The sequence below is a fragment of the Streptopelia decaocto genome (genome assembly GCF_964273445.1).
Source record: "Streptopelia decaocto genome assembly, chromosome: Z".
NCBI classification, from domain to species: domain Eukaryota; kingdom Metazoa; phylum Chordata; class Aves; order Columbiformes; family Columbidae; genus Streptopelia; species Streptopelia decaocto.
In genome coordinates this window covers 50515684-50541844 of record NC_138657.1, presented here as the reverse complement: position 1 = coordinate 50541844, position 26161 = coordinate 50515684, and the positions used below count along the sequence as shown (strand labels likewise).

The following is a 26161-nucleotide window of genomic DNA, read 5'->3' as shown; positions in this document are numbered from 1 at the left end:
TGGAAGAAATGCCATTTTAACTCAAAGTCTTCTGTCTCATTCAGAGTGTAAGGCTGACTGCATTGAGTTAGTGCACAAGGTCATATGGAAAATTACTGGGAGGAGAATGGGTGGAGAGAGGACCACACTTCTCATTAAGACATTTTAAGGTCACAAATTGGTAGTGGACTCAAACCCTAGTTTTGTTATAGTGTCTGTAGAGAGCTTAAAATTCAAATAAACCACCAAAAAAAACCCACCGAAAAAAACCCACCAAACAGACAAAAAAACCCCACACTAAACTTGTAGAATGGATAGTTTTCATTAAATCCAACAAATAGGTTACCACAGGCTTTACATAGACCTAGGCAAATGTAAAAGGAAATGTCACCAGAGTTTTTATTTCAAAGCTTATTTTTTAGGTATGGAGCTGATGATGGAACCTTCCTGCAGCTATTTAGCATTTTTCTGGGATTTTTTTGTGGGTTATTTGTTAGGGGATAGGGGTGTGGTTTGGTTTTAAACTTATAATTTAGAATACTGTGTAGCAGAGGAATAAATGTCAGTGTCTTGAGCAGTTCCACAAGTCTAAGTTTTATGTTTACTAGCTTAAACCAGAGTTTCTAAAAGGGTTTGTAACATTTTTGTTGTTTTGTTAATGCAACTGGGTTTCAGCTGATCCAGCCTGGATGGGTTTACTGCAGTTGTGGTAGTCACTGGTCTCCTGCATTTCTACTACTGCTGGAGACTTAATTGTCATTACTTCATTCCTGAAGTTTTTCTCACATCACTATAATTAGCACTTTTACATCTAGTCAGGTAGTCTATTGAGTTATGTTTTTACTCCTTCCCACATTAGCGTGAACAAGAAAATGCGATGGCTCACCTTAAAAAGCAGCAACAAGAGCTGGAGCACATGAGGTTACGCTATTTGGCAGCGGAAGAAAAAGAGCTGGGGAAAACAGACCGACAAGAGCTGGACGATATCAGAAATGAACTCAACAGGTATGAAAGCATTGGTAAGATTCCTTTCCCGTCCCTCCTCCCCCATACTTTCCTGCCATCTGCTTTAACACAAGAGAAGGTTCAGTTAAATCAAGATTGTAATTGGCTGTCAGTCCAGTGCAAGAGCACAGTTGAGTGTCCTTTAGGTAAAGACTGCATGTTTATAAAATGCAACAGTACTGCAGTATAAAAAAATATATTTTTAAGGCCACTGTTATATTATCATCACAGTTGTATGGCACCATGCTCTTTTTTTACTTAAAACTTTCAGTTCTAACTACTGAATTAATAAAAGAAAGAGGCAAGTTTTATTTATATTTTTAATACATTAAAAGTTTATATCTACCTAATGTGGTCCTCCAGAAATTGTCTGTAGGGGTTCTGTATGTTGAACTCTTAAGTGCTGTTTGCATAATCAAAATAGGAGCCTCGCTAGCAAGTATTATAGTTGTATGTGTATATAGAAAAGGTATTGTTAGAGTTTAAGTATTACATTAACATTTGTTTTACTTGTTCCCTAGAGAGAGGATAGTTTGTTGCCTTTTATAGATTTATTTTACTAAGTACTTCAGTATATAAATAACCTAAAGACTTAATATGAAAACCAGTTGTTTTTAATATGGCACATCCTCTGATTCATATTTTTGTCAACATCAGGCTAAAGCAACAAGAAGAAGAGAGAAAGCAATTGCAGGATATTAGAGATAATTCTGCTGCTCGAGTGGATAGTCTTCATTCTAGAAAAGTAAATGATAACGTGGATGATTATCTATCTCGTCTGATAGAAGAGAGGGATACACTGTTGAAAACAGGAGTATATAATCATGAAGACCATATTGTAAGTGAACTCGATCGTCAAATCAGAGAAGCCATCGCAAAAAGGAACACCAGTAGATAAGAACATACAAAAAATTGTTAAAAAGGGCCAAAGTTTGAACAGTGAGTGTTTTTTAGAAACGTGTACTACTTTGCTAAATATGTACAGTCATTGTAAATATTGACAGCATGTGAAGTTAAGCACAGTTGTAAGTTTTACAGGGACAATGACTGGTTTTTAATGGTGTTTTTTTAAGTCATGTGTATACGTGTAAATATATTTATCTTGTGTATTTTCTTTGAAAATATTTTATACTTCCTTTTGCATCACCCTGGCTAGGTTTATTTGTAATCTTTTTAATATTCTAACATTTTTGAGCAATACTATGATAATTTCTTTCAGTTTATGAAAAGATCTCTTCAGCTATACTTCGGAAAAGTTACGTAAGCTGTGTTCCCAGACAGAACTCTTAATTCTGAACCAAAGTGCAGCACTGGCCAAATGTCACTTTTTTTTACTAAATCACACGGTAATCAATTTTTCTTCCTCAGCTGTAGCTATTATAACTAAGCTGTGTAGTAAATAAGAGACAATGGTTTGGGGAGGAGGAGGGGAACTTTCAAACCTTATGAAAAGGAAACTGAATCAATTAAGTAACTAGACTGCTGGTACAGCATGAAAATCCCTTTGTTGCCCTAGCAGTTTTGCAGATAGGCCTGTAAGGGTGAACCCAGGAGGGTACAGGCCTAGTTCAGAACTATATGTACATTCTTACTTCCATCGCTAATCAGGAAAGATACTTGAATCACTAATTCAGTGAATTCATACACTTTAAAATTCTGAACACATACATAAAACAAGAGCTTTTAAAAAGAAATAAGTTCCCCTTAATTGAGACCTAACTACTTTACAGTTACTTTATAAATATTTCAAAGCATGTTACCTCATTACCACTTAAATTGTACGTGTAGGTTTTGACTGTATGAACAGAAGTGAGCTCAAGACATTGAATAAAAGAAGAGAAATCCACAAGAAATTTTAGTTTGTATGTAATCACAGTTGAAGCAGTTTTGGTTTCCAGCCTTCATTTTATTTCAAATCATTTTTGGTTTACAATCATTTATGCAGATCTACCTAATATTAACTTAAAACACTGTCCTTTCAATAGGCATAATTATCTGTTCTGTAGGCAGAAACTGGACAAATTTGAAAAGTCAAACTCTGTTTGAATGTCAGGTACAGAAAACATCTTATGATTGGTTAGTTTTAGAATGAACAAAGATACAAATGCAAAAATTTCTTTTTTTAACATAAGTTCAGTGAACTGCCATGGACATAGCCTTCCTGTTTTGTATATTAATTACAAAACTGACTTTGCCTCTAGAGGCATTGTTTTGGGTTTTTTTTCTCCCTACCATGGGCATATATTTGTTTAGGCTTCTTGTATAGATACAGATCATATTTTGTGCAGAATTATCAATACCAGACTTCATAAGAAACACTTTTATAGTACCTTGCACACTCTACTGTATTTTTCAACTTGGTGTGCTTAAAGACAAAAGCAAACACCTTCATAAATCCAACACAAATCCATTAAAAGTCCTTCTACAGATTTTTTTTTTTCCCATCATGGTTTTGTCATATCGCTGATACATGATCATATGTAATTATTGTAAGTGAATCGAGGATATTCTGTTTTGACAGGAGGACTTGCTCACGGTGTTTTTCAACTGCTTGCTCAGTTGTTAAAGTGCAGTTTCTTCTTCAAACGCTGGAGGGTGCCTTAGACTTAAAGATCACAAAGACTGTGTTGACTAAATTTTTGTAACTGGTCACTCTTTTTGAACTGGTATTCTATGATGTTTCAGGTGTGTTACTTTATTTAATAAAAATTCAAATTTTAAGTAGTAAGAATTTTGTGGGTGTTTTTACTACGTTTGAATACGGCAGTAATATGGCAGCGCTTGAACCCATAAAATTGACAAGTTCACTTTCAAAGTTAATTTCACTTTTTAATTTCTAATTGACTTGTCCATGGCTTGTAAAGGAAATGGAAGTCACATTGCTGTGGGGTTTAAAAAGGAACTACTCAGGTGAGTTTTCTTTCTAGTAAATCAAATTATGCAGTAGAATAAAAGGCAGAACACTTATTTTTTAAAAAACATTTATAAGCCTGATAATTTAAGCAATTTGGGTATATTTTGTTATTTGAAAGATCACTACTTACAGGGTGAGAAGCCTGGATTTTGTGATTATTAAAAAGCATATTTAGCATTTTTTGTTATAGTCACTACTCTTCAGTGTTCATTGTTTGTATTAGAATGAGAATTAATGATACTTTAAGTTTAATGTGTTAATTTCATTTTTTAGCACAATTTTTCTATATGCTTCAGTCTGAAGTACAATAGAAACAAAGTCTGTATTTGTAGTAGGTATCTCTAGCAGAAATGACCTCAATATTACTTTTTAAAAAGTTATGTTTTCATTTACCTTTTTCATGCCTCAAAACCATTTTAGAGGTTATAGTTATTCAGTGGAAAGACCAAATACTGTTTTAAAATCAAAAATATCTTACCATTTTTATCTTAATCTCTTTTCATGGCAAAAGAAATGCTATTTGAAACAGATGCATGAGATAACGAGCTTATTTTAATTTACCCATCATAAAAAGACTGCTGGAAATGAAACCCATGTTTACAGGTTCAGTCATGGTTCCATGTGCCTTAAAAAGGGGTGGGAAGAGGAGCAGCAGCAAGGCCCTCCCCTCATTTTGGCAAACTCCTGCTATTGATTTTAGTGCACCCAGATTTTCACTAGGGAAGTTGATGGAATTGTTTCAAACAAGTACGCTTAGCAATATGTTTCTGTGAACCCAAATGCCCGTAAAAATTACTAAATGGGGGGTGGAGGCTGTTCTATGTCAGTCCTGTTCCAAATCAGTTCCAGCTTTCATCTGCCATACAATTCAGTCCCAGAAGTTGCAGTTGGATTTGGGTAAGGAAACTTTGATTTTATCCTGTATTTGTTCAATCCAGCCTTTTGAAGGAAAAGCGCTAGCCTGTCTGCAAATGAGAGCGTTCAGAAACACTGTTCTTTTCTTTCTGTTAATGTTCAGGCAGAGGATCCCCTCCTGTCTCTGTATGTGCTAATTGTTCTAGCAGGAGTGCAGACCTGCTGTTACCAATCTTTACTACCAATGAGTTGCCTCAAATTAATTAATACAGGTTTAAATGTAAGGCAGCAAATCTGTATGTAATATGTTTATACAACTTGATACGGAACATTAGCTAAGATTTAGAGAACTGTTGCAAAGAAACGAACCTTTTCCCCTGATAATTGTTTAACAGTCAGAAAAATAGTCTCTAAATTCTTATTTACTTAAATAGTGGAATGCATTATGAAAAAATATGACAAATTATTCTTAAAATAAGCACTCTTTTGCTTTGAATTATTTAAATACATAGTTACATTATTGATCTTTCCAGTATATTGTTTTGGGGGATGAAGCTATAACCACTGTTTCTGTAATATTTTAGAAGTTATCCAACACTTCTAACACCAATAGACTTTCAAAAATGCTATTGCGGAAAAGAAGCAATGTTATGTCTGGCACTGAGGATTCAAGTATTCAATCCATAGTTCTCATTCACTGCAGTATAAATGCTTCTCCCTTCCAGCCACTGAGATAAACCTTAATGCACAACTAAAGACGGAAGTCCTTTATCATATCTTCTAAGTGCTACTGAAGTATTTATACCAGTTCCAGTTATTATGTATTTATGCAATTATTTATTTTGCTACTACTGTGCCTAAATCATCGTGACCTGTGTCAAGGCTTGGATAGGAAGCACTAGCGCTGCTATTGTTAAAGACAAAACTGTAGAAAGGCGGCTGCATACTTAGATCTCATTTGTTTCTTCAGGGGGTCGTATTAGTAGTGTTTTTATTAGAAATGTTTTTACAGATGTTGGCTATCCAGATATAAGTGTCTGTGGTGGAGAGGCAGTCAGGAGTTTGGCATTCAAAACAGAAAGGAAAAAAAGTCAACTTTGAGACACTAATTTATAGAAAAATAATTTACTGACTTTCTGATGTATAAATGTACAGTAACCCCATGGCGGCTTCAATGTAGAGTAATCGAGTTCTTGCAAGTACAGTTATTTTCTATTCTTAACTTGAAAAAATGCTCCAGCCTGTCGTTCCCCATCACTGAAGACTAAAATAGTCTCCATTAATAATGCTTCTGGAAAAGTGACACCCCCTGCTTTGTAGTCCAGTACTCTTTTCTTTTTTTTTTTCTTCCCTCCAAGTGAAATACTTGTAGTAATTTGTCAGCATTTTAAACAATTTATGTATTACTACAAAAACTTTTGTTCTAACAATATACATAGAGAGCAGATGATTATGGAAGTGTAGTGTTACTGAATGTTTGACCAAAGGCTTTTGATGAAGTTACTGAGATGGCACTGACAAAATAATACAGCATCAAAATTTAGAGGGGGTTTACTGAGGCAGATGGAGTCTGGTAGAACAGTCTACAGCCTACTACTGTCGTAGCAATTATTGTATGGTGCTCATAGCTTTAACTGTACTATGAAAAATAACTGTACAAACTGTTGTCAGAGGACTATGATTTACTATGATATGAGTGTTGTTTCACAAATACAAATGTAAATAGGACAGCAAAATGAAATCATTGGGTTTTCAGTTGAGCAGGCAATCAAGCCAATAAATGTTTTGTAGAATTTAGGTTTAAGTGGTAATGGTAAGTCATCGTACATGTTTGTATTTGCTTATAGCTTAGCATAAGTGAGGCGGAATTGGTTGGTTGGCTGGGTTTTTTTTCACCTCTGGAGGTACGGAAAATAATTGTATTGATCTCTTGTTAAGAAACATTGGTTGTACAGGACACTGGGCCATCAGTATATTCATGTGAGAAGGCTATTTTTGGCAACAAGACAAATACTGTCATACAATAGGTCATCCAGATCAGGGCTGAAAGGGATAATAAGCTATTACTTTATAATCAGACATTCATGTGTGAAGTTTCAGTCCCATTCATACCAGGCATGATGCTTCTCATCCAAATAAATAAGACAGCTTAATAGTTTGGTCTTACAGCTAGCAGTCTAGGCAAATACTGCAGGTATGTTTCCATGGATATCAGTGCATACCTGATGTAAACCACAGAGCCTACCTGTTTCTCCAGGAACTGTTCAGGCAGTGTAGAGGATATGTTGTTTGAACTATAGTGTTTTCTACTCTTGTATAGCAATGATGTTTTTTACAGCAATTTTCCTGACTGTGGGTGTATATTGTGTTTTAAATACTCTAGCTTATTGATTTATCCTGACTATTCAGATAATAATCAGACTATTGCACTGAAAATTTGGGCCAATAACCCAAAATAAATGAAAAAATTAAGCAAGACCACACCACTACTACAAGGAATTGGCCAGTATATCTCCATAGGTATATCTCCATGAGAAGCCACTGCTATTTGTGGAAAACCTTGCATACCTCAATAGCATCCTTCTGTGCCTCTATAGTGAGTCCTACCTGTCCAATCCTACTACAGCTAGCAGAACAGATGGATTTTTTTTTCTTCTATCTGCTTATTGCATGTATACAAGAAATCATTAAAATGTTCTCGAAGTTTTGCCTGAGAATAAATATTTTTATGCTAGTGATTCCTATTTCATTTACATATATCATTGTCAATGCAGGTGGCTTCTAATAGACTACGTAGAACTAGGTAGGCTTAGCAAGAGGACATCCCAGAAAGCATTTTCTCTTTAATACTGTGCAGGGGAAAAGCAACGCTTTTCTATCCTGACCAAAAACTTGTGTTGCAGTATTTGGGGCAACATGGCAAAATCTCTCCTGATGCACTCATGAAGGGGCTCCCACTGATAGGCTGAGGGTTGGGCACAATGTCTGTGGTTTCTCTGCCCATCTTGGTTATAGGGGTGTTGAGTGATCTTGAACAGGGCTCTGGGCCTCCACTTCCTATCAGCAAAATGAGAATAATGTGGGAAAAGCTTTTCTGTGTAAGTGGTTCACAACTGCTTTAAACTCAGACTGTCTGTGCTGGATACAGTCATCTTAATGCCCTAAAAGCGGTAGTTACTAGCTTCTTCTGGGGTGCTTCTTCAGAAAATGAGTACAAGCTTTTTACTTTGCTCTTTTTTAGTATATAATCAACATCTTTGTCCATTCTTCTGGCTAATAACTAATTCATCCAAAACCTTTGGAAAAAAAGCAAAAATATTTCAATTTTTTTTTTATAACTCTTGATTTCTAGGGAAAGTAAGGAAGTCCAAGGCTGCAGACTTCCAAGAAAAGCTAGGTTAATCTTCTTATTAGGAGATGCATTAAATAAAATCACTTGATTAGGACAGAAAAATTCAAAATATCTGAAGTTTTGGGCCTGCCCCAAACAAGGCTGTGTGTCATAGGGGGCAGTACTGTTTACTTCTTTCTCTCTCGATAAGGTGGAAGTGATTCTTCATTACAGTAATGCTTTGATGAATAGCTAGTTAATGCTTGGGTTTACAGCCGTTCGGAAAATAAAAGGTCAAACATTGTTTGCCATATCCCCTCTATTGAGCAAATAAGTAATTGCGAGGGTTTTAATGAAAAGTTTTATAGGAAAATCATTTTGTGACTTATTAGTATTGAAATACTAATAAAAGCAAATCCCTAACAAATGTGACTGATACTGTTGGAAATGAGTCTTGAAGGTGGAGGGAGGCCAACACTCAGCAAAGGAACTCTCAAATGCTGTGAAACCAATTAGTTATGGCTGAGCAGGATGCCTGCACCCCCATGCCAAACGTGTCTGTCCCCACGAGACGGTCACGAATTCTCCACCTGGGTCTGGAGCTCAGCACAAAAACTCAGGGGCAGCAGCTTTACTCCACTGCACTTGCCATCACTGCAAAAAGATGCTATTTCTGCTGCTCACAAAGCCTAAACCTCACCTTGTACAGCACCAAATTCCCAGGTTTTTTTGGTCAGAGTGGACTCTTGCCCTCTTACCTGATCCTGCCCCTTTTTTTTTCTTGCTTATCACATGTAGCTATGATGAAGAGAACAGTGGATTTCACCAGCAAACAAATAAATCTGGGTGGTTTGTTTAAAATTAATAATAATTAAAAAATTATAATTAGATATGCAGAGAATTTGTGTGTTCCTTTATATACTTTATATTGAAAGCAATCTTGATGAGGTAATTATTTCAAAAAAGCAGCATCTACAGAAAGTAAATTTCGGTTTTCTTATGGTTTTGTTTTGAGTTTTGGTTTTTAAAGAGTTTTTATGCGTGCTCAAGCAGTATTTCACAGAGCTGAGACGTTTTTTGAGTTTTATTTTTTGAGTTTTATTTTCCCTTAATGCTCATTGAATAAGTCATTCACATCTGCACCATTACTCCCGGAAATATCCCACCACCTTAAAAGGAGAGTCTCTCAGCTGAAATAAATGCTTGTAGAAGAAATTTTTATAAAATAAGCAAACAAATAAAAGACTCCTCATGTCTTCATTTTACTTGCTGCTTATTTTACCACTCAAGATTCAGATAAAAGTGCATTTCATGCTTTGTGGAATGCAATCTGTTAGAGAGCATGGACAACATACCAACTTGTGTACCACAAAATAACAAGCTTGTATGAGTCCCGGCAGGGCTGCTGTTTATACTGCCAGATTCAAACTTTAAGTTAGATAACTTCTGGCAGTAAAAGTGCCCAGCCTGTTACTTATACACTAGTTAATCCTGACTTAGAAAAAAATGAAAGTCCACTTAGGGCCTCTACAATCTTAGCTTAACTTTTATACTGTGCTAAGAGATGATTTAGGGTACGTCACATTAAAGACTATAATTCTTAAAATCTTTCTTCTGTGTCAAGCATTAGGTCTTTAAATGTTAACACTGTGTTTTTACACAAAGAAATAGCAATGCATACAGGATTGAACTACAAAGCAACTTTTAGTGAGCTTAGATCAAAATTTTTTTCTATTTAAGCTCACAAAAGAAGAAAAAAAAACAGTGTTGTCTACTGTTTTAACAGAGGAACAAGGACTATGATGAATAACAGTATGAAGTAAACAGACTATCCCATGTGGTTTGAACGTATATATGTGTATATTTAAATAATCTAATGAAAGAAGGAACGTGCTTAAGATAATCCATCCAGGTTTCCTTAAGGCAGAGAGACTTGCTTTATCTTTCTTAATTTTTTTCTGTAGCACAGAGCAGTATTTCAGTGGCTCGGCATCCGGATTACGTAATGTTATTTTAATAAGAAGAAACAAAATTGTCTTTGGGGACATGAAAGGCAATGTATAACCTGGTTACACACATCTTGCATTTCTGATTCTCTTATCCACATGAAGCAAAAATCAACCAAACAAAATCCCACCATCATTTGCAGGTTTCCTTGTGGAGTTTTCTGAAATCTTGCATTTATTCATCTAAGTCTCATAAATACATATTTTTAAAATATCACAAGCTCAACTCCCTTTTCTAGATCCATTTTTGTTATCACAGTATCTATTTTAATGGCTATTAAGCTACAATGTAACATACCTTATCTTTGTCAGTTAATGTATCTAATTCCACCAGCCCAGAGGGAATAAACCTGAAGCTAAAGCCTGCAATATATTAAAGAATCAAGAACGCTTATGCAGAACAAACAGAGGATTTAGCTTGGATAAACAGCAGAGAGCTCAGTGTCTTTTATGTCCAGAGCTCAGGACTGGAAGAAGAAAATGACTATAAATCATCCCTGTGAAACAACATAACATAAATGTTGTATGTTTATTTAAAACTTTATACAATCATTTATCTGGGCTATAGCTCAGTTTCAAAAAGTGCTCTGCTGTAATGAGGTACTGAGACTAGCAGTGATCAAGAGTAAAATGATATATAGTCTTCAACCAGAATTTGCTTATGGGAAGAATGGAAAGCACTTAAGCAGACACCAAGTATCTATAGCTAGTAGATCAAGCGGGAGGATAATGCAATAATAACAAAAACTTTGATAAATTTTTTCCTGTTTCTCTTCAAAATATCACATTTCTTGTAACGTGACATTGTTTTGAGAGCTAAGCAGCCAGCAATTTATGCCTTAATTTTCACACTTGAATAAAGGCTGATTTGTTGTCAATGTCTGAGGTATGACGTGTTGCTCCACAAGACTTAAATTAAAACAAAAACCAAAATAAAACAATAACAAAAAAAAAAAAAAAAACCAACAGGCCACATCTTTGCCTGGACTTGCATTCCAGGGAGAAACAGTCTTTAAAATATGCTGCTGGTTTTTTCTTGCTTATAGCAAACGCTCCTGTGAATTCATAGATAGTAATTGCTGATTTTTCTACTTACAGGACATTGAAGAGCCACTGATGATATATTTGCTGCCTAAGGAGACAGACAAAAAATTGATTGTGGCTTTTACAGCAGATTGTCCTCCAAGCAATTTGCATGCAGGAGTACCCAGAGGGCAGCCTCGAGTCTTCCAGAAGACATTTGGCCCCGGGGGTGCCCAAGCACCCATCATGTACCAAATGGGGTTCAGCCATGACATCCCAGTTTCAAATGTGCCCAGCCAGGGCTGATTCAACTTTCGTTGTGTGTGGGCACACTCTTGCCCACAGCAATTTCCGCTGCAGTATTTTTTACCTAGTATTTCAATGTCCTTAGGGCAGATCTTCATTCATCCATGTCTTAGTGGCACGGTTTAGTGCCAGTGTAACTTTAACTGACTCAGTGATCTTGAGGGTCTCTTCCAACCAGAATGATTCTATGACTTCCAGAGCTGATCTGGTGGCAACTTAAAGCCTAAACTGTTCTGTGTTGCTTAAAGCAATTTTATTTCTGCTTGCAGGACAGCAGATTCACTAGTCATGCAATAATTAACCTTCTAAAAAGTAGTAAATCCAACTGCACCATTTGCACCTTGATTTTTTATTTTATTTTGTGGTCCATGAAGACAAGGGCCTGTAGAGATGGGGCTGACTGAAGCACTGTATCTGCTGACAATAATATCAGAGGTGAAACCTTCTTCTCTTTCTGTTTCCCCTCCACAGTTGACAGAGCCCTGTAAAACAGTGCCATAAAGAGCACAAGCTCATAAATACTTCTATGCCTATGCAGCTCCAGATGTTTTCAAGCAAATATATTTATTATGTCAATAACAATAAAAAATATCACTTATTCAATAATTCATAATGGTTTCAGAGCTGCTGGAGGCTAGTACAGATCACTTTACTTTAGATAGCTTATAAATGTAGATTATTTCCATGACAGACTGAAATTACTTTCTGGTGAATATTTATTTGAGTTTTAATTTTCTTATTAACCCAGTATGTTCTAGAAAAGAAGGCCGCAGTGCTACTATCTTCCTCATGCTGCTCTGCAAGCAACAAAATTTTTGAGAACTGTTTCATGGAAGCAAGGTCTTAAACATTTCTCTACACCATCAACACCAGAGCAAACTCTTGGCATTTTCTTTGGTAGCTGAAACCATTTTGTCATTTTGAAGTAAACACCTCCACAAGGAATACAGAGCACTGTGCTTCTGCCTTCTTCATGGGAGCTGCTGCCTAAACCCTGGACCAGCCCTTGCAAAGTGCACCTCTGGCATCCAGGAAAGCCCTGGCATAGCTGGAGCGTCCGTGGTGGCCGAGGCACCCAAGGGAGGGCTGGGGTGAGAAGGGGCTCCCCTCCATAGCGAATGGGAGATAGAACGACGTGCCAGATGCCAGGGGGTGCAGGGAGGCCCCATCCCTGCTCCTCAGACAACGACACCATCAGACCTCTCCAACCTTGTTCCCACTCATCGTTCATCATGCGGGGTGATGGCCTGATCCTGCTCTATCCTTTGCCTGCATGTGGCACATTCTGAAACAGAAATGCCATCAGTATTCTTGGAAAAAAGTGAAAATTGCATCCATGGTTTCCCACTCAGAGTAAGGAAGAGCTGAAATATCTCCCAGAGGGCAAAAGCAAGGCAGTCAGAGTGTGAAGGAAGGGGCAGGAGGCAGGAGGAGGAAGAAGGAACCCCTATCCAAAAACTGGACCCATGCCCCTAAGGCAGGCTGGTTTCTTTCTCTTTTTCCCCCAGGTAAACTGTCAAATTCAAGATTTTCTGTTACTCATGTGTCTATATCCCAACAACCCCAAAATTTTAAGCGAGATCTGTTGCGATGGTGCTCAAACCCTGAAGAAGCATCTATTGTGCATGCAGAAACACATACAGGGAGCAAGTTTAGGATAGCGTTTCTAGCTTGTTGTTGTTTAAAGTTAATTTTTACAAGCTAATAGGTTTTCAAGTTTATTAACAATGAATTTACATTGAATGGGAATCATGTATTCTATATTTCTTAACTAAGACATTGCTTTATTAGTTTAATTTTGCACATGCTAAAAATATGCAACCACTGGAACCCATAAATACAGACCCGATTAAAAATAAACCTTGCTGTAACACCAATAAAAGCTAGCAACAAATATTTGAAAACTTGAACTCAGTACAAATATGCAAGAAAGCCACGTGGACCCTGGTCGGAGCCAGTTTCTAGGCAGAGATGGGTGACAGCAGAGTGTGCCCGAGGCCACACACCCCTGGCCGGAGCTGGGGTTGTCCCTGAGCTGTGCGGCTCCACTGCCGGGTGCCAGGGCCCTGCAGACTGGGTGCAGGGAGGCTGCCATTGGAATCCTCACTCCCCCAAATCCAAGGCTGCCAGGGGCATTCTTCCTCCCCACATCCGCACTGCGATGCCGACGGCTCTTCTCCCCAGCCTGCCACACTGCTCGCCCCAACACCCTGGCTCCCTGCGCCAGGGTGGACAGAGAGCACCCTCTCACTTTAATTGCTTAAGAAGTTACTTATGATATGCAACTAAATATTTAGTTGTGCTGAGGACAGCTCGTCACAGACAGCTTTGTTGCTAATGTATACAAATGCTGGTATGGCTCTGGCTTCCTCCCTTCGTACACAGAGCTACACACACTGACCACAGCCTAAATAAGCTGATTTATTTGTTTCAGTTATTTGATAAGTGCATCATACCTCAAACCCTAGGAAACCACTTTAGGAGGATTATAAGTTTTATGATGTGAAAAGATTACCCTGAGTGTGCTGAGCAAAGTTTATATTCAGAGACTGCGCAGGAGGTGAGGCATTCCCAGACTGGGGAAAGGGGGCTTGATAGATAGACAAAGGATTTTCTTTGTTGCTGCACATCTTGTTGCATTATTTTTTCTCTTTTCTTCTGTTACAAAAGTGGCCCCAGCAAACCCCTGAGTTGTTAACCTTGCGAGTCTCCTCTGCCTTCAATGGGTGTTTCAGGTTCTGCTCTTTTTTAAAAGAGGGAGCAGTCAGTTCACTGGCAAATGAAGACAGGGGAGGGGAGAGGAAGCTGCAAGGCTCCTCCTGAAGGGGGGGTCCAGAGAAGGTGGCTCATCCCAGCTTCCCCCAGGGCTCCATGAGCACATCACCCAAAGAACATCACCTCAGGGAGGCTGGTGCAAACAGGGCACCTGCGGAGGTGCTGGGTGCTTGCCCAGTCTTTGAGGGGCTGCACCATCACCCTGTGCCAGGGCAGAGACCAGCATCCCCCAGCCCCAGGTAGAATGATTATAAATAGGAAGAAGGTTAATAAACAAAATACTTGGTGTATGTTTCCACCTGTCCTTTTTAAAGGAATGGACTTACCCGGCGAATGTTTGATATTGTACTCTAGCAGTGTTCTCATATTAACACAGCAGTGTGAGGTGATAGAAAAAGAAAACAGCAAGAGCAAGTGAAGGCAGCACACACAGAATCACAGAGGCCTGCAGATCTCGGAGAACTTTGCTCAAGTGCTGGGACAGCAGCCGGGGGAGGGTGCCTGGGGATTTTGCTTTCCTGCAAAGTGCTCCGACTCCCGCCCAATCCCATCCCCTCTGCCACAGCTGCGACATGGCCAGGTCCCCAGCTCCAGGGACTCCCTCACCACCTCCCCGACCTCCCTCCACTACATGTTCGGGTGCTGCTTCCCCACAGAGCTCCATTAAATAATGTGCTCATGCCTGGCGTCGTGGGGCCCACGGTTCTCTGCTGTTACTAGAAAGGCATTTATATGATATTCTGTCTCCTGCATCTTTCATAAGGGAGTTTTTATGTGTCACCAGAAAGTACTGGGTAACATACTTTATTAGCCTCATGATACTGCAGCCCATCAATACTTGTCGAGGCCTGATGAGATCATGCTACAATTGTTAATCAGATCAGAAGAAAGAGGTGGAGGAGTGGGAAATACCTTCAGGAAAGAATCAATTAGAAAGAACAGTACTGCAGGTAAGCATGCAATGTGTTTTTCAGTATGAAACAGTGGGCAGCTGATCAGCCCATCACTGAAGTTTAAAACTAACTTTTATGTAATATCAGGTCTGCCTTTTTTCCAGAAGCGAAGGAATACTACATTAGCAGAACACATTTGTGATCAGCAAGTGGATCTTTCAACCACTGTCAGCCTCCTTAAGACCCAATATTTAGGAAAGCACTTTTGTGCTTAAAACACATGGAGTGTTGCTGGGACAGTCTCTTTTATTTTTTATTAGGCTAAAAGATTTTGGCTTTAAGAGATTGCCCAGCATGGCTCAGCATTGATTACTCATGTGGAAGGGTACTCTTGCCTCGTGTTTTTCCTCTTGAGTGAGGAACAATTTGCTGGGGAGAGAAATTATTAGTTCTGACCTCTCTGCATCTTCTCCCTAAAAACTCAGAGCAGAGGCTGATCCTGCTGCCGAAGTGATGCTGATCATTGCATGGGCAAGGTGAGGGATGCGGCAAGACTGGTGATCACCAAGTTGCATTTAGCAGTGTGGCTCCAGCTGACATTTGGTTTTCAAAACATTTGCTTGTGCACAGTTCCTCTCTGCTGTATTTTTACATCCTGCCCTGGGTCAGAGGAGGGTAAGGTTTTTATGACAAAGAAATGGAGGTCAAGTGGTTAAATGAATTTTTCTCAGATGGCAGCAGAAGTCTATAGATCTGGTGCCAATGTGTCATCCCCCCAGATGCTTATTTGAGTTCCTAGGAGTCCCCTTAAGACTGTGATCTGAGGCAAAGCCCAAGATACCTTGGTGACACCCTAGGTGAAAACCATATAATTTATAGAACCTTGTTTCGTACAGCAAGCCCAACATGAAACAAAAAGTTCAGTGGTTTACATCCCTCAGAGCCTGATGACACATCCCAGGTTTTTTGCTCAGCCCTACCAGCCTAGGTAGCACTTTGTCTGGTTTAGGAAGAAAAAATGTCTGCACCTTAGATTCTCCTTACTGGTTTGATGCAATATGGAGAATTTCAGGAAAAAAATGAGGAAAGAATGGGATAAGACCCCAGTAACTCATACTGCCAGGGTGCTTGCAAGACATCTCTTTATACATGCCCAAAGATTCAAACAGGACTTAATTTTGCATGGCTGGGACTAGCAGCTGCCTTTCATTGGTACAAAGTTCAGTCTTTCAATAGGAAAAAAACCAACTAGAAAGCCTATTGCATGGTTGTCAGTGCATCAAGGTCCTCCTCTATTAATTTGAGTCCTAGGGACATCACGTTGGTAAGCAAATGCATGCTAAGCAGGCCTAGCAGAACAAATGCAGAGGAGATAAATAAGCTATAGGATAGCTCTCACAGCCAGAGGTACCCACCTGAATTATTTCAGAGTTCCCAGAGTTATTTTAAGAATTTCTAGTTGAAAACCCTTGGTCTGAACTATGTCAGCACTTCTGAGAGAATATCTAGGGGCTTTTGGCAGAAGGTACCTCATCCACAGTTAATACGTTTTCCATCTTCACGGCACGGTGAATACTGACTTAGAAGTGTTAGATACAGCACCAACCTCAGGGCTTCCATGTGGTGGGAGGATTAGTTTTGAAAAGTATGTTTCCCTCCACTTAAATGAAATGAATGAGCTCAGTGAGTATAAAGAGAAGTGGGAAGGCTCAAAAAGATTCCAAGTGAGGGGGAAAAAAAAGGCATTCACAAATCAGCAGATGCTGTTACAAGACAAATATAATTAGTTTCACTAAAAACCACTTGCCTGTATTTCTGAGCAAGGGAATAGAGGTAAGTGCATCCCAATGACAGGCAAAAATGTTTCACAGAATCACAGAATGTTAGGGATTGGAAGGGACCTCAAAAGATCATCTAGTCCAATCCCCCTGCCGGAGCAGGAATGCCTAGAAGAGGTTACACATGAATGTGTCCAGGCGGGTTTGAATGTCTGCAGAGAAGGAGACTCCACAACCTCCCTGGGCAGCCTGTTCCAGTGCTCTGTCACCCTGACTGTAAAAAGGTTTCTTGTCATATTTAGGTGGAACCTCCTGTGTTCCAGTTTGTACCCATTGCCCCTTGTCTTATCATTGGCTGTCACCGAGAAGAGCCTGGCTCCATCCTCGTGACACTCACCCTTTACATATTTATAAACATTAATGAGGTCACCCCTCAGTCTCCTCCATGATTGTCACGGAGGCACCCCGAGGTTAGTTTAAGGGACAACAGGGTCCAAAACAACTTTTATTAAACCGGTGAGAAACAGGGTTTTAGCACTCCAAAGTGACTTAAATAAAGGTTCGGATATCAGTTGAGGAAAATTATTAAGGGGCAGCAACTAATACAACAGGCAGTCCACAGTGTGCATGCATGTGGCTTCACCCAAAACAATGCCGGAGCCGGCCCTGAGTCCCGGAGAAGTACACACTTGCCTGAACACAGTGTGGGATTATTTTTAAAGAGATACACGTACTCGTAGTGAGTACGGGAAGTGTACACTCGCGATTCTGCGAGGGTAAATTTATAATACACTCGCAATCCTGCGAGGGTTAATTTACTTACATGTGCAAACGTGCATGGAATATTACACGTGCTTATGTGGAAGCACAGAAGGAAAATACACTCCTGATTGTGCGAGGGGCTCTCGGTGGCCACTCGCAATTGTGCAAGGAAATAATTTATACACGTGCTCGTATTGACCACGGAAAGTACGCGTGCAAATGTGCACGGAAAGTTACGCGTGCATATGTGCACGGAAGGAAAATACAACCGCGATTCTGCGAGGATTAATTTTACACGTGCTCGTATTGAGCACGGAAAGTTACACGTGCATATGTGCAACAAAAAGTATAAATATACTTGCAATCCTGCGAGAAGTTTTACTCACAGCCGTGGCGGCAAGGCAAGCGCAGTCTCCATCCCGGGGAGGGGGGCTCTCGGCAGCAGCATCTTGCTCGTTCTTCGAGAGACCCGCGACAATGGGCTGAGTCTCGATGAGAATCCCGTTTTTATCTGATCAGATCTGACTGTAGGCATTCTAAAAGCTTCTCTGCACACCCACACTGGCTGTGGGTGGCCCTGAAGCCTCCAAACATCCCCCACACTGGCCGCAGGCGCCCAGCGGCTCACTGGCGCCTTGGCACTCCCTTCTCCTAAGGGCCCTGTCCAGGGTGCTCTGGGGCCCAACAAGTAGCAGAGAGAGAGGGAGATGTGCCTACTCCTTCCATACTGAAGGAGAGAGGGGGAGAGAGGGGGGTTTGCATTCTGCCACAATGATAAAGAGACCCAACTCCCCTAGTCTTTCCTCATAAGGGAGATGCTTCACTCCATCATCTTCGTGTCTCTGCGCTGGACTCTCTCCAGCAGTTTCCTGTCCTTCTGGAACTGAGGGGCCCAGAACCGGACACAATATTCCAGATGCGGCCTCACCAGGGCAGAGTAGAGGGGGAGGAGAACCTCCCTCGACCTACTAACCACCCCCCTTCTAATACACCCAGGATGCCATTGGCCTTCCTGGCCACAGGGGCACAGTGCTGGCTCATGGTCATCCTGCTGTCCACCAGGATTCCCAAGTCCCTTTCCCCTGCTCTGCTCTCTAACAGGTTGTTCCCCAACTTCTACTGGAACCTGGGGTTGTTCTTGCCCAGATTCAAGACTCCACACTTGCCCTTGTTACATTTCGTGTTTTTCTCCACCCAACTCTCCAGCCTGTCCAGGTCTTGCTGGATGGCAGCACAGCCTTCTGGCATGTCAGCTACTCCTCCCACCTTGGTGTCATCAGCAAACCTGCTGGCAGTGCACTCTCTTCCCTCATCCAAGTCATTGATTAATATATTGAACTGTACTGGTCCCAGTACTGGCGCTTGAGGCACTCCACTACATACAGGCCTCCAACTAGACTCTGCCCCATTGACCACAACTCTCTGGCTTCTTTCCTTCAGCCAGTTCACAGTCCACCTCACTACCCGATCATCCAGACTGCAGTTCCTCAGTTTAGCTGCGAGGGTGCTGTGGGAGACTGTGTCAGATGCTTTACTGAAATCAAGATAGACCACATCCACTGCTTTACCACCATGTATTCACCTGGTTATGCCCTCATAAGAGGCGATGAGGCGAGTTAAGCATGACTTCCCCTTGGTGAAGCCATGTTGACTGCCCCCGATGACCCTCTTCTCCTTGATATTCCTTGAGATGGATAAGTTGTCCTATCACCTTTCCAGGGATGGAGGTGAGGCTGACCGGTCTATAGTTACCCAGGTCCTCCTTCTTGCTCTTTTTGAAGACTGGGGTGACATTCGCTTTCCTCCAGTCCTCAGGCACCTCTCCCGTTTCCCACGATGCAGCAAAGATGATGGAGAGTGACCTAGCAACGACTTCAGCCAGCTCCCTCAGCACCCGCAGGTGCATCCCATCAGGACCTAAGGATTTATGGGTGTCCAGATTGGTTAATTGCTCCCTAACCCAGTCCTCATCAACTGAGGCAAACTCCTCCGTTGTCCTGACTTCCTCTGGGGCCTCAGGGGTACGGGGCTCCTCACGACAGCCTCCGGCAGTGTAAGCAGAGACAAAGAAGGCATTCAGTAGCTCTGACTTCTCTGTATCTTCTGTCACCAGGGCACCCACCTCAGTCATCAGTGGGCCTACATTGCCTCTAGTGTCAGTTTTATCTGCCATGTGCTTGAAGAAGCTCTTTCTGTTGCCCTTGATCCCTCTCCTGAGGTTTATAATTCTAAGGACGCCTTAGCTTTCCTAGCTGCCTCCCTACATCCTCTGACAACAGCCTTTTATTTTTCCCAAGTGGCCAGCCCCTCTTTCCATGATCTCTAAAACCTCCTCTTCCACTTGAGTTTGCCCAGCAGTTCCCAGTTTAACCAAGCCGGTCTCCCGGCTCCCTTCCTTGACTTCCTACGTGTCAGGATGCTCTGATCTTGAGCTTGGAAGAAGCAGTCCCTGTATACTAACGAACTATCTTGGGCCCCTTTACCTTTAAGTACCCTTGCCCAGGGGATTTCCCCTAGCAATTGCCTGAAAAGGCCAAAGTTGGCCCTACTGAAGTCCAGAATTGCGATTCTGCTTGCTATTCTGCTCCTGCCACATGAGATCCAGAACTCCACCATCTCACGGTTGCTGCAGCCAAGGCAGCCCTCAACCTTTACCGCTTCAACCAGACCCTCCTTGTTAGTGAGGATGAGATCCAGCAGCACTCCTCTCCTAGTCGGCTCCTCCACCATTGGCATCAGAAAGTTATTCTCAAGGCACTCCTGGACTGTGGCTGACTGGCTTCCAGCAAACATCAGGGTAGTTAAAATCCCCCACGACGACCAGGGCCTGTAATTCAGAGGCTGCTCTCGTCTGCCTATAGGATGCCTCGTCAACTTCCTCATCCTGATCTGGTGGCCTGTAGACCCACACCCACAACAGTATCACCCCCGCCAGCCTGCCCCTTGATTCTCACCCACAGACTCTCAGCTCGCTCCTCATCTGCCCCTGGACACTGCTCAATACATTGTAGTTGCTCTCTCACTTAAAGAGCAACTCCACCACCTCGCTTTGCTGGCGTGCCTTTCCTGACAAGGGCATAGCCATCCATGACCACACTGCAGTCATGTGAGCTGTCCCACCCTGGATCTGTAAATGCCACCGGATCATAATCTCCTGCCCGAGCACAGGTTTCTAACTCCTCCTGTTATTCCCCGCACTGTGTGCGTTGGTGCGCCCTTGGAAGAACCCCATCAGGCCCCATCAACTTGCAGACCTCTAGCTGGAGTAGTGAATCCTGTGCAAGTTCCGGATTGATTGCGAGTCAATCGTTCTCACAGCCATGGTTCTCTAACTCAGGGCTATGGGGTCCCCAAGTCCATCTTTGGTGTTGAAGGCCGAGGCAAAGAAAGCATTAAACATTTTTGGCTTTGTCTGTGTCCCTGTTAATAAGGTGACCATGCTAACTGAGTAACGGGCAAAGGTTATTTCTAGTTTGCCTTTTGCCGTTAACATATTTTCAAAAGCCTTTGTTCTTGTCCCGGACACTACTGGCCAGCTGCAATTCCAATTGAGCTGTGGCTGCACGAATTTCCTCCCTGCAGAGGTGAGCAGCACCTCTGTACTCCTCCCACGACGCCTGACCTGTCGTCCACGGACCATACTGTGGGGCACTACAGTGGGTGCGTGGACTCCCTGACGGAGGGCATGGGAACAGAAATTAGCCTTGAAGATATTAAGGCCTACCCGTGAGAAAGATGGGAGTAAAGGAGTGTCCGGAGATATTAAGGTGTATCCGTGAGAGAGAAGGGAGTAGAAGAGTAACACTGAGGATAGCAAAATCAGCCAGTGAGATGTTACTGCTGTAACTCGTCACCAATAGTGAAGAGACACACGAATTGGTCAAACTGTATAAAAACGCACTTGTGGCAATAAATGGCACCTACTACTTTCATCCTGGAAGAACCTGGTCTATGTTGTTTGTCCGTCTCAGCCATGACACCATACCGTTTATTTTTTTTGCCGCATTTCAAGAAGGAGATCCCCGCTTGACCAAGCTGGCTTTTTGCCACCCCTGCTAGAATTTTAGCATTTTGGAATTGCCCAGTCCCGTGCTTTCAGTAGGTGGCAATTAAAAAGCATCCCAATGTCTTCAAAAGCTTCTTCCCAGGGAATCTTACTAAGTAGTTCTCTGAGCAACGTGAAGTCTGCTCTGTTCTTATGCAGAGTTGAGGTCTTGGTGCCTCTTTTCCTCCCCTTAGCACTGGCTGCCAAGGAGGAAGACCCTGTTGGCTGGAGGCCGGAGCGACGCGGCCTGTACCTGCCGAATGCAGCGCCGCTGCACGCAGCCGCTGGCAGGGCCGCAGCTGAAGCATGGGATTCCCTGCCTGCCTGCCGGCTGCCCCACCTTCCTCCTGCCGTCCCCCCGCAGGCAGCGGCTGCGGCTCTCCGAGCAAGAGAGAAACCCCCAGAGCACAGGCTCCGTGCACGCGGGAGAAGAGGCCCCCACTCTTGATGTTTCCCCTTCCTGAGCTGTAGTTCCCTCCTGGGGCTGGATGCTTGAGCCCTGCGCTGGAGCCCACACGGTGTGGGGCACATGTGCACGCACGTGTGTGTGAGCGTCTGCAGGTGCCGGCTGGGAGCACATGCGCAGCCTGGCTCCTGCTTGAGCCCCGGCTGGGGAGCCGAGGCGGCCGGCTGGTCAAGGAACAGGCAAAGCCCACAAGGAGACGCCGACACATGGCGCCCGCACTCGCTCCCGCCAGTGTGCTGAGAGTGGGTGCTGCGAGGGAAGCCCTGCTCCTCCTGCGGCCGCAGCTGGAGCCCAAATCTGCTCCTGGCACCAGCCCCGCGGAGGGGAGGGCCATGTCACAATGGGCAGCGCTGGCCCTGTCACCGCGATGACACTGTGGGTTTGTGACATGGGCACCCTGGCGGCAATAAAAGGGGCTGCTCCCCGAGGTGGGGAATCATCCGGAGGAGAACTTCGGTGCTGCGGGGCAGGAGATTGGAGAGTAGTCGCCAACGACCTGTCCTGTGTTGCTGTGCAGTGGAAGGCCCTGGGCTTCCCTGACTGTGCACGTGTGTGGCCGTGTCCTGTGAGCGAGAGAGCGCGGCTGCGGGTGCTCTTGGGAAGCGTCCCCGACTGCGTCTGTGCCCAACAGTGCCCACAGCCGTGTCCCTCAGACCTTGCAGTGTCAGGACACACAAGTGAGGAATTGGAGATGAACATGTTGGAGGAAGACCTTTACATGTTCCAGGAGTGCCTGTTTCAGGATTCTCCCATGACTCAAAGGCAAAGGGGGACACTGGTAGGTGTGGAGTTGTCCTCTTGTCGCCGCGGGCTGGGGCTGTGAGATTTCAGCCCCGACCCCTCCCTTCCCCATGCAGGCAAAGCAGGAGGAGCTGAAGAAAAGCGAAGGGCTGCTGAGCAAGGAGGTCAGTGTCCCCTCCTCTGCCCATGTTCCCCCAGCTGCAGCAGCGCAGGCTGTGTCAGGGGCTCAATGACTCCATGCGGCTCCTCTTTGCAGAACTCTGCTGTGGCGGCATCTTACGAGAACTGCCAGCAGGTGCTCCAGCAGCTGGAGGTTCTGCTGGCCCAGTGTGAGGTGAGTTCGCAGAATCACAGGCTGGTTGAGCTTGGAAGGGAGCTCTGGAGGTGGTGGTGTCTCATCTCGTGCCCCTGCTCAAGCGGGCTCACCTAGAGCCAGTTGCTCAGGACCATGTCCAGACGTGGACTGCGTCCTGAATTGGGCATGGGGGTCCCTCTGTCTACCCACAGTGGCTGCAGGGCTGGGAAGGAGAGGGGACACGAGGGGGGCAAAGGTGGTGCCCGAAGGGAGCTGGGAGGGGGGATAATGGCGAGGGGAGTGCACTCGTGGGGGTGTCCCCGTGCCCCGATTGATGGCTGCTCCTCATGCCCTCCTCTCCCGCAGGAGCAGTGTGAGGCAGCGTGTCTGGACGGAGGCGCGAGAGGAGAAGAGACGCAGCAGGTAGAGGGGAGAAGGAGGCCCGAGTGGGCACGGCCGTGGGCAGGAGAGGCCCAGGGGTGTCCATGTCCCAGCCCAGCCGCCCGCATGAAGTACCCGTTGTTTAGCAGGGGGAAAGGCACTATGCAAAAACTGTGGACTTGCTGCACCAGGCTATTAAGGAGACCGAGGTAAAGCCAAAAGGGCTGGGGGAAAACGGGTGGGTGCCCACAGGCCCTGGGGTGGGGGATCTGGCGGGGGGCCACAGCGGGCTCAGGCACTCGCAACTCTTCTGACTCCCAGGTGCTGCGTCGGGAAATACGTAATTTTGAAGAGGAGGTGGAGGAGGAAGAGGCCTGGTGAGTTGGGCCCCTCACCCCATACGGGTCTCCAGGGTGTCTCTGCAGCACCTGCAGGGATGGTGCCAGGCAATGGAGTGGGGGTGTGACAGGGGAGCCCAATCCCTGCCTGGGGTGGCGTATGTTTGGAACGGGAACCCCTGCGTGGCAGTGGAGGTCTGTGAGTCGTCCAACCAAGCCCTGTTGCCCCCAGCTATCTGCAGAAGACGAAGGAGGCCGAGACACCAGAGACTGCGCTGCCAGAGGTGGTGGAAGAACAGATGGTAAGCAGGAGAGCGTGTGCCAGCCCCTGCCCCCCAGCCAGCGTGGGTCTCCCTGGGGAGAGGGGTCCATGGAGGTCACAGCCACCACGGGCTACGCTCCTGCCCAAGGCGGAGGTCGGGGGCACCGTGTAACTCCGTCTGTCCCGACCGTGCGGCAGTGCTTGACAAGTGTCCTTGCTCTGTGTTGCCTGCAGGAGAGGGACTTGCTGGCGAGGAGACGCGGTTTCCTTTACTGGCTGCAGTGAGTGTCCCCACTGGGTCCCCTGTGTCCTGGGGCCCGCTCCTGGGCAGAGGCTGGCATGATGGGCTGTACGCCTGCTCCAACCGGTGGGGCTCACAAACCAGGCTGCTGGCAAGCTGCTGGCCGGCTGTTGCCTTTGCAGCTGAGAAGTGCTCAGCGTCACTTTTCCCTGGGCCGGGATGTTTTCCCAGACTTGCGGAGTCTCGTGTCCCAGCCTGCCCAGGGGAGCAAGGAGAAATGGCCGGGGAGGTGGCCTGTGGAGCTCCTAGAAGGGTTCCCTCTATCCCATATCTAGAAGGGCTTGCGAGGCGTCCACCCTGCCCGGTCTCCCATGTCTCTTCTGCCCCACAGGATGCTCTGCGTGCTCTTCGTCATCCCGGAGCTGGTTGTCCTCTTCTTTCTGGCGGCTGCAGTGCTCTACGCCTCCTGCTGCGACACCGAGCTGCTCTACCGCCTCCTGTTGCACATGCTGCGTGAGGAGACCTACTACAACGTGGCGTATGCAGTGGGAAGGATCCTCACTGTGGTCAGCGAGGGGCCGCTGCCCTTTTGACCGCTCCCCCCAATAAAGCCTTTTCAATCTACACCTCCATGTGCTCGGGCAGGTTCGTTGGGGTGTAGGGAGAGGGTGTTGCCCTGCGTGCTGGTCCCTGCAGCCCCCCGCGGCCAGGCCCAGTCTCATCTGCTGGGCACTGGGCACGGCCACCCTGCCTGCTGCAAGCCAGGTCTCCGCCTGCCTGCCTCACCTGCTCAGCTGCTAGCACAGCTAAGGAAACAGAGACACAAGAAAGAGAGGTTAACAGATTGCCTTAATTCAACCATCAGACATATGGCACTGCAAGAAATACAGGCCTTGGTCATGGAAATATTGAGCATTTACTTAACGTTTATTTCGTTGAAGGGGTAATGCTGTGCACAAAAGCACAGAATCACAGAATCACAGAATGTTGGGGATTGGAAGGGACCTCAAAAGATCATCTAGTCCAATCCCCCTGCCAGAGCAGGAACACCCAGATGAGGTTACACAGGAATGTGTCCAGGTGGGCTTTGAATGTCTGCAGAGAAGGAGGAGCCACAATCTCCTTGGGCAGCCTCTGTTCTGTGAGCCTCACCATGAAGGAGTTTCTTCTCACATTTAAGTGGAACCTCTTGTGTTCCAGTTTGTACCCATTGCCCCTTGTCTTATCATTGGCTGTCACTGAGAAGAGCCTGGCTCCATCCTCGTGACACTCACCCTTTATATATTTATAAACATTAATGAGGTCACCCCTCAGTCTCCTCTTCTCCAAGCTAAAGAGACCCAGCTGCCTCAGCCGTTCCTCATAAGGGAGATGCTCCACTCCCTTCATCATCTTCGTGGTTCTGTGCTGGACTCTCTCCAGCAGTTTCCTGTCCTTCTGGAACTGAGGGGCCCAGAACCGGACACAATATTCCAGATGCGGCCTCACCAGGGCAGAGTAGAGGGGGAGGAGAACCTCTCTCGATCTACTAACCACCCCGCTTCTAATACACCCCAGGATGTCATTGGCCTTCCTGGCCACAGGGGCACAGTGCTGGCTCATGGTCATCCTGCTGTCCACCAGGATTCCCAAGTCCCTTTCCCCTACTCTGCTCTCTAACAGGTTGTTCCCCAACTTCTACTGGAACCTGGGGTTGTTCTTGCCCAGATTCAAGACTCCACACTTGCCCTTGTTACATTTCGTATTTTTCTCCACCCAACTCTCC

At 44.5% G+C, this 26161-nt stretch overlaps 1 protein-coding gene across 1 annotated transcript in view; it reads left to right on the top strand.

The window, feature by feature from the left end:
- CEP120 (centrosomal protein 120) overlaps positions 1-3786 on the top strand; it is a 39796-nt gene extending 36010 nt beyond the window's left edge. The window contains exons 20-21 of the mRNA XM_082075183.1: positions 839-984; positions 1642-3786. Coding sequence (XP_081931309.1) covers positions 839-984; positions 1642-1882 — 387 coding nt within the window. The 3' untranslated portion in view covers positions 1883-3786. The remainder of the gene's footprint in view (positions 1-838; positions 985-1641) is intronic.
- Positions 3787-26161: the final 22375 nt, after the last annotated feature.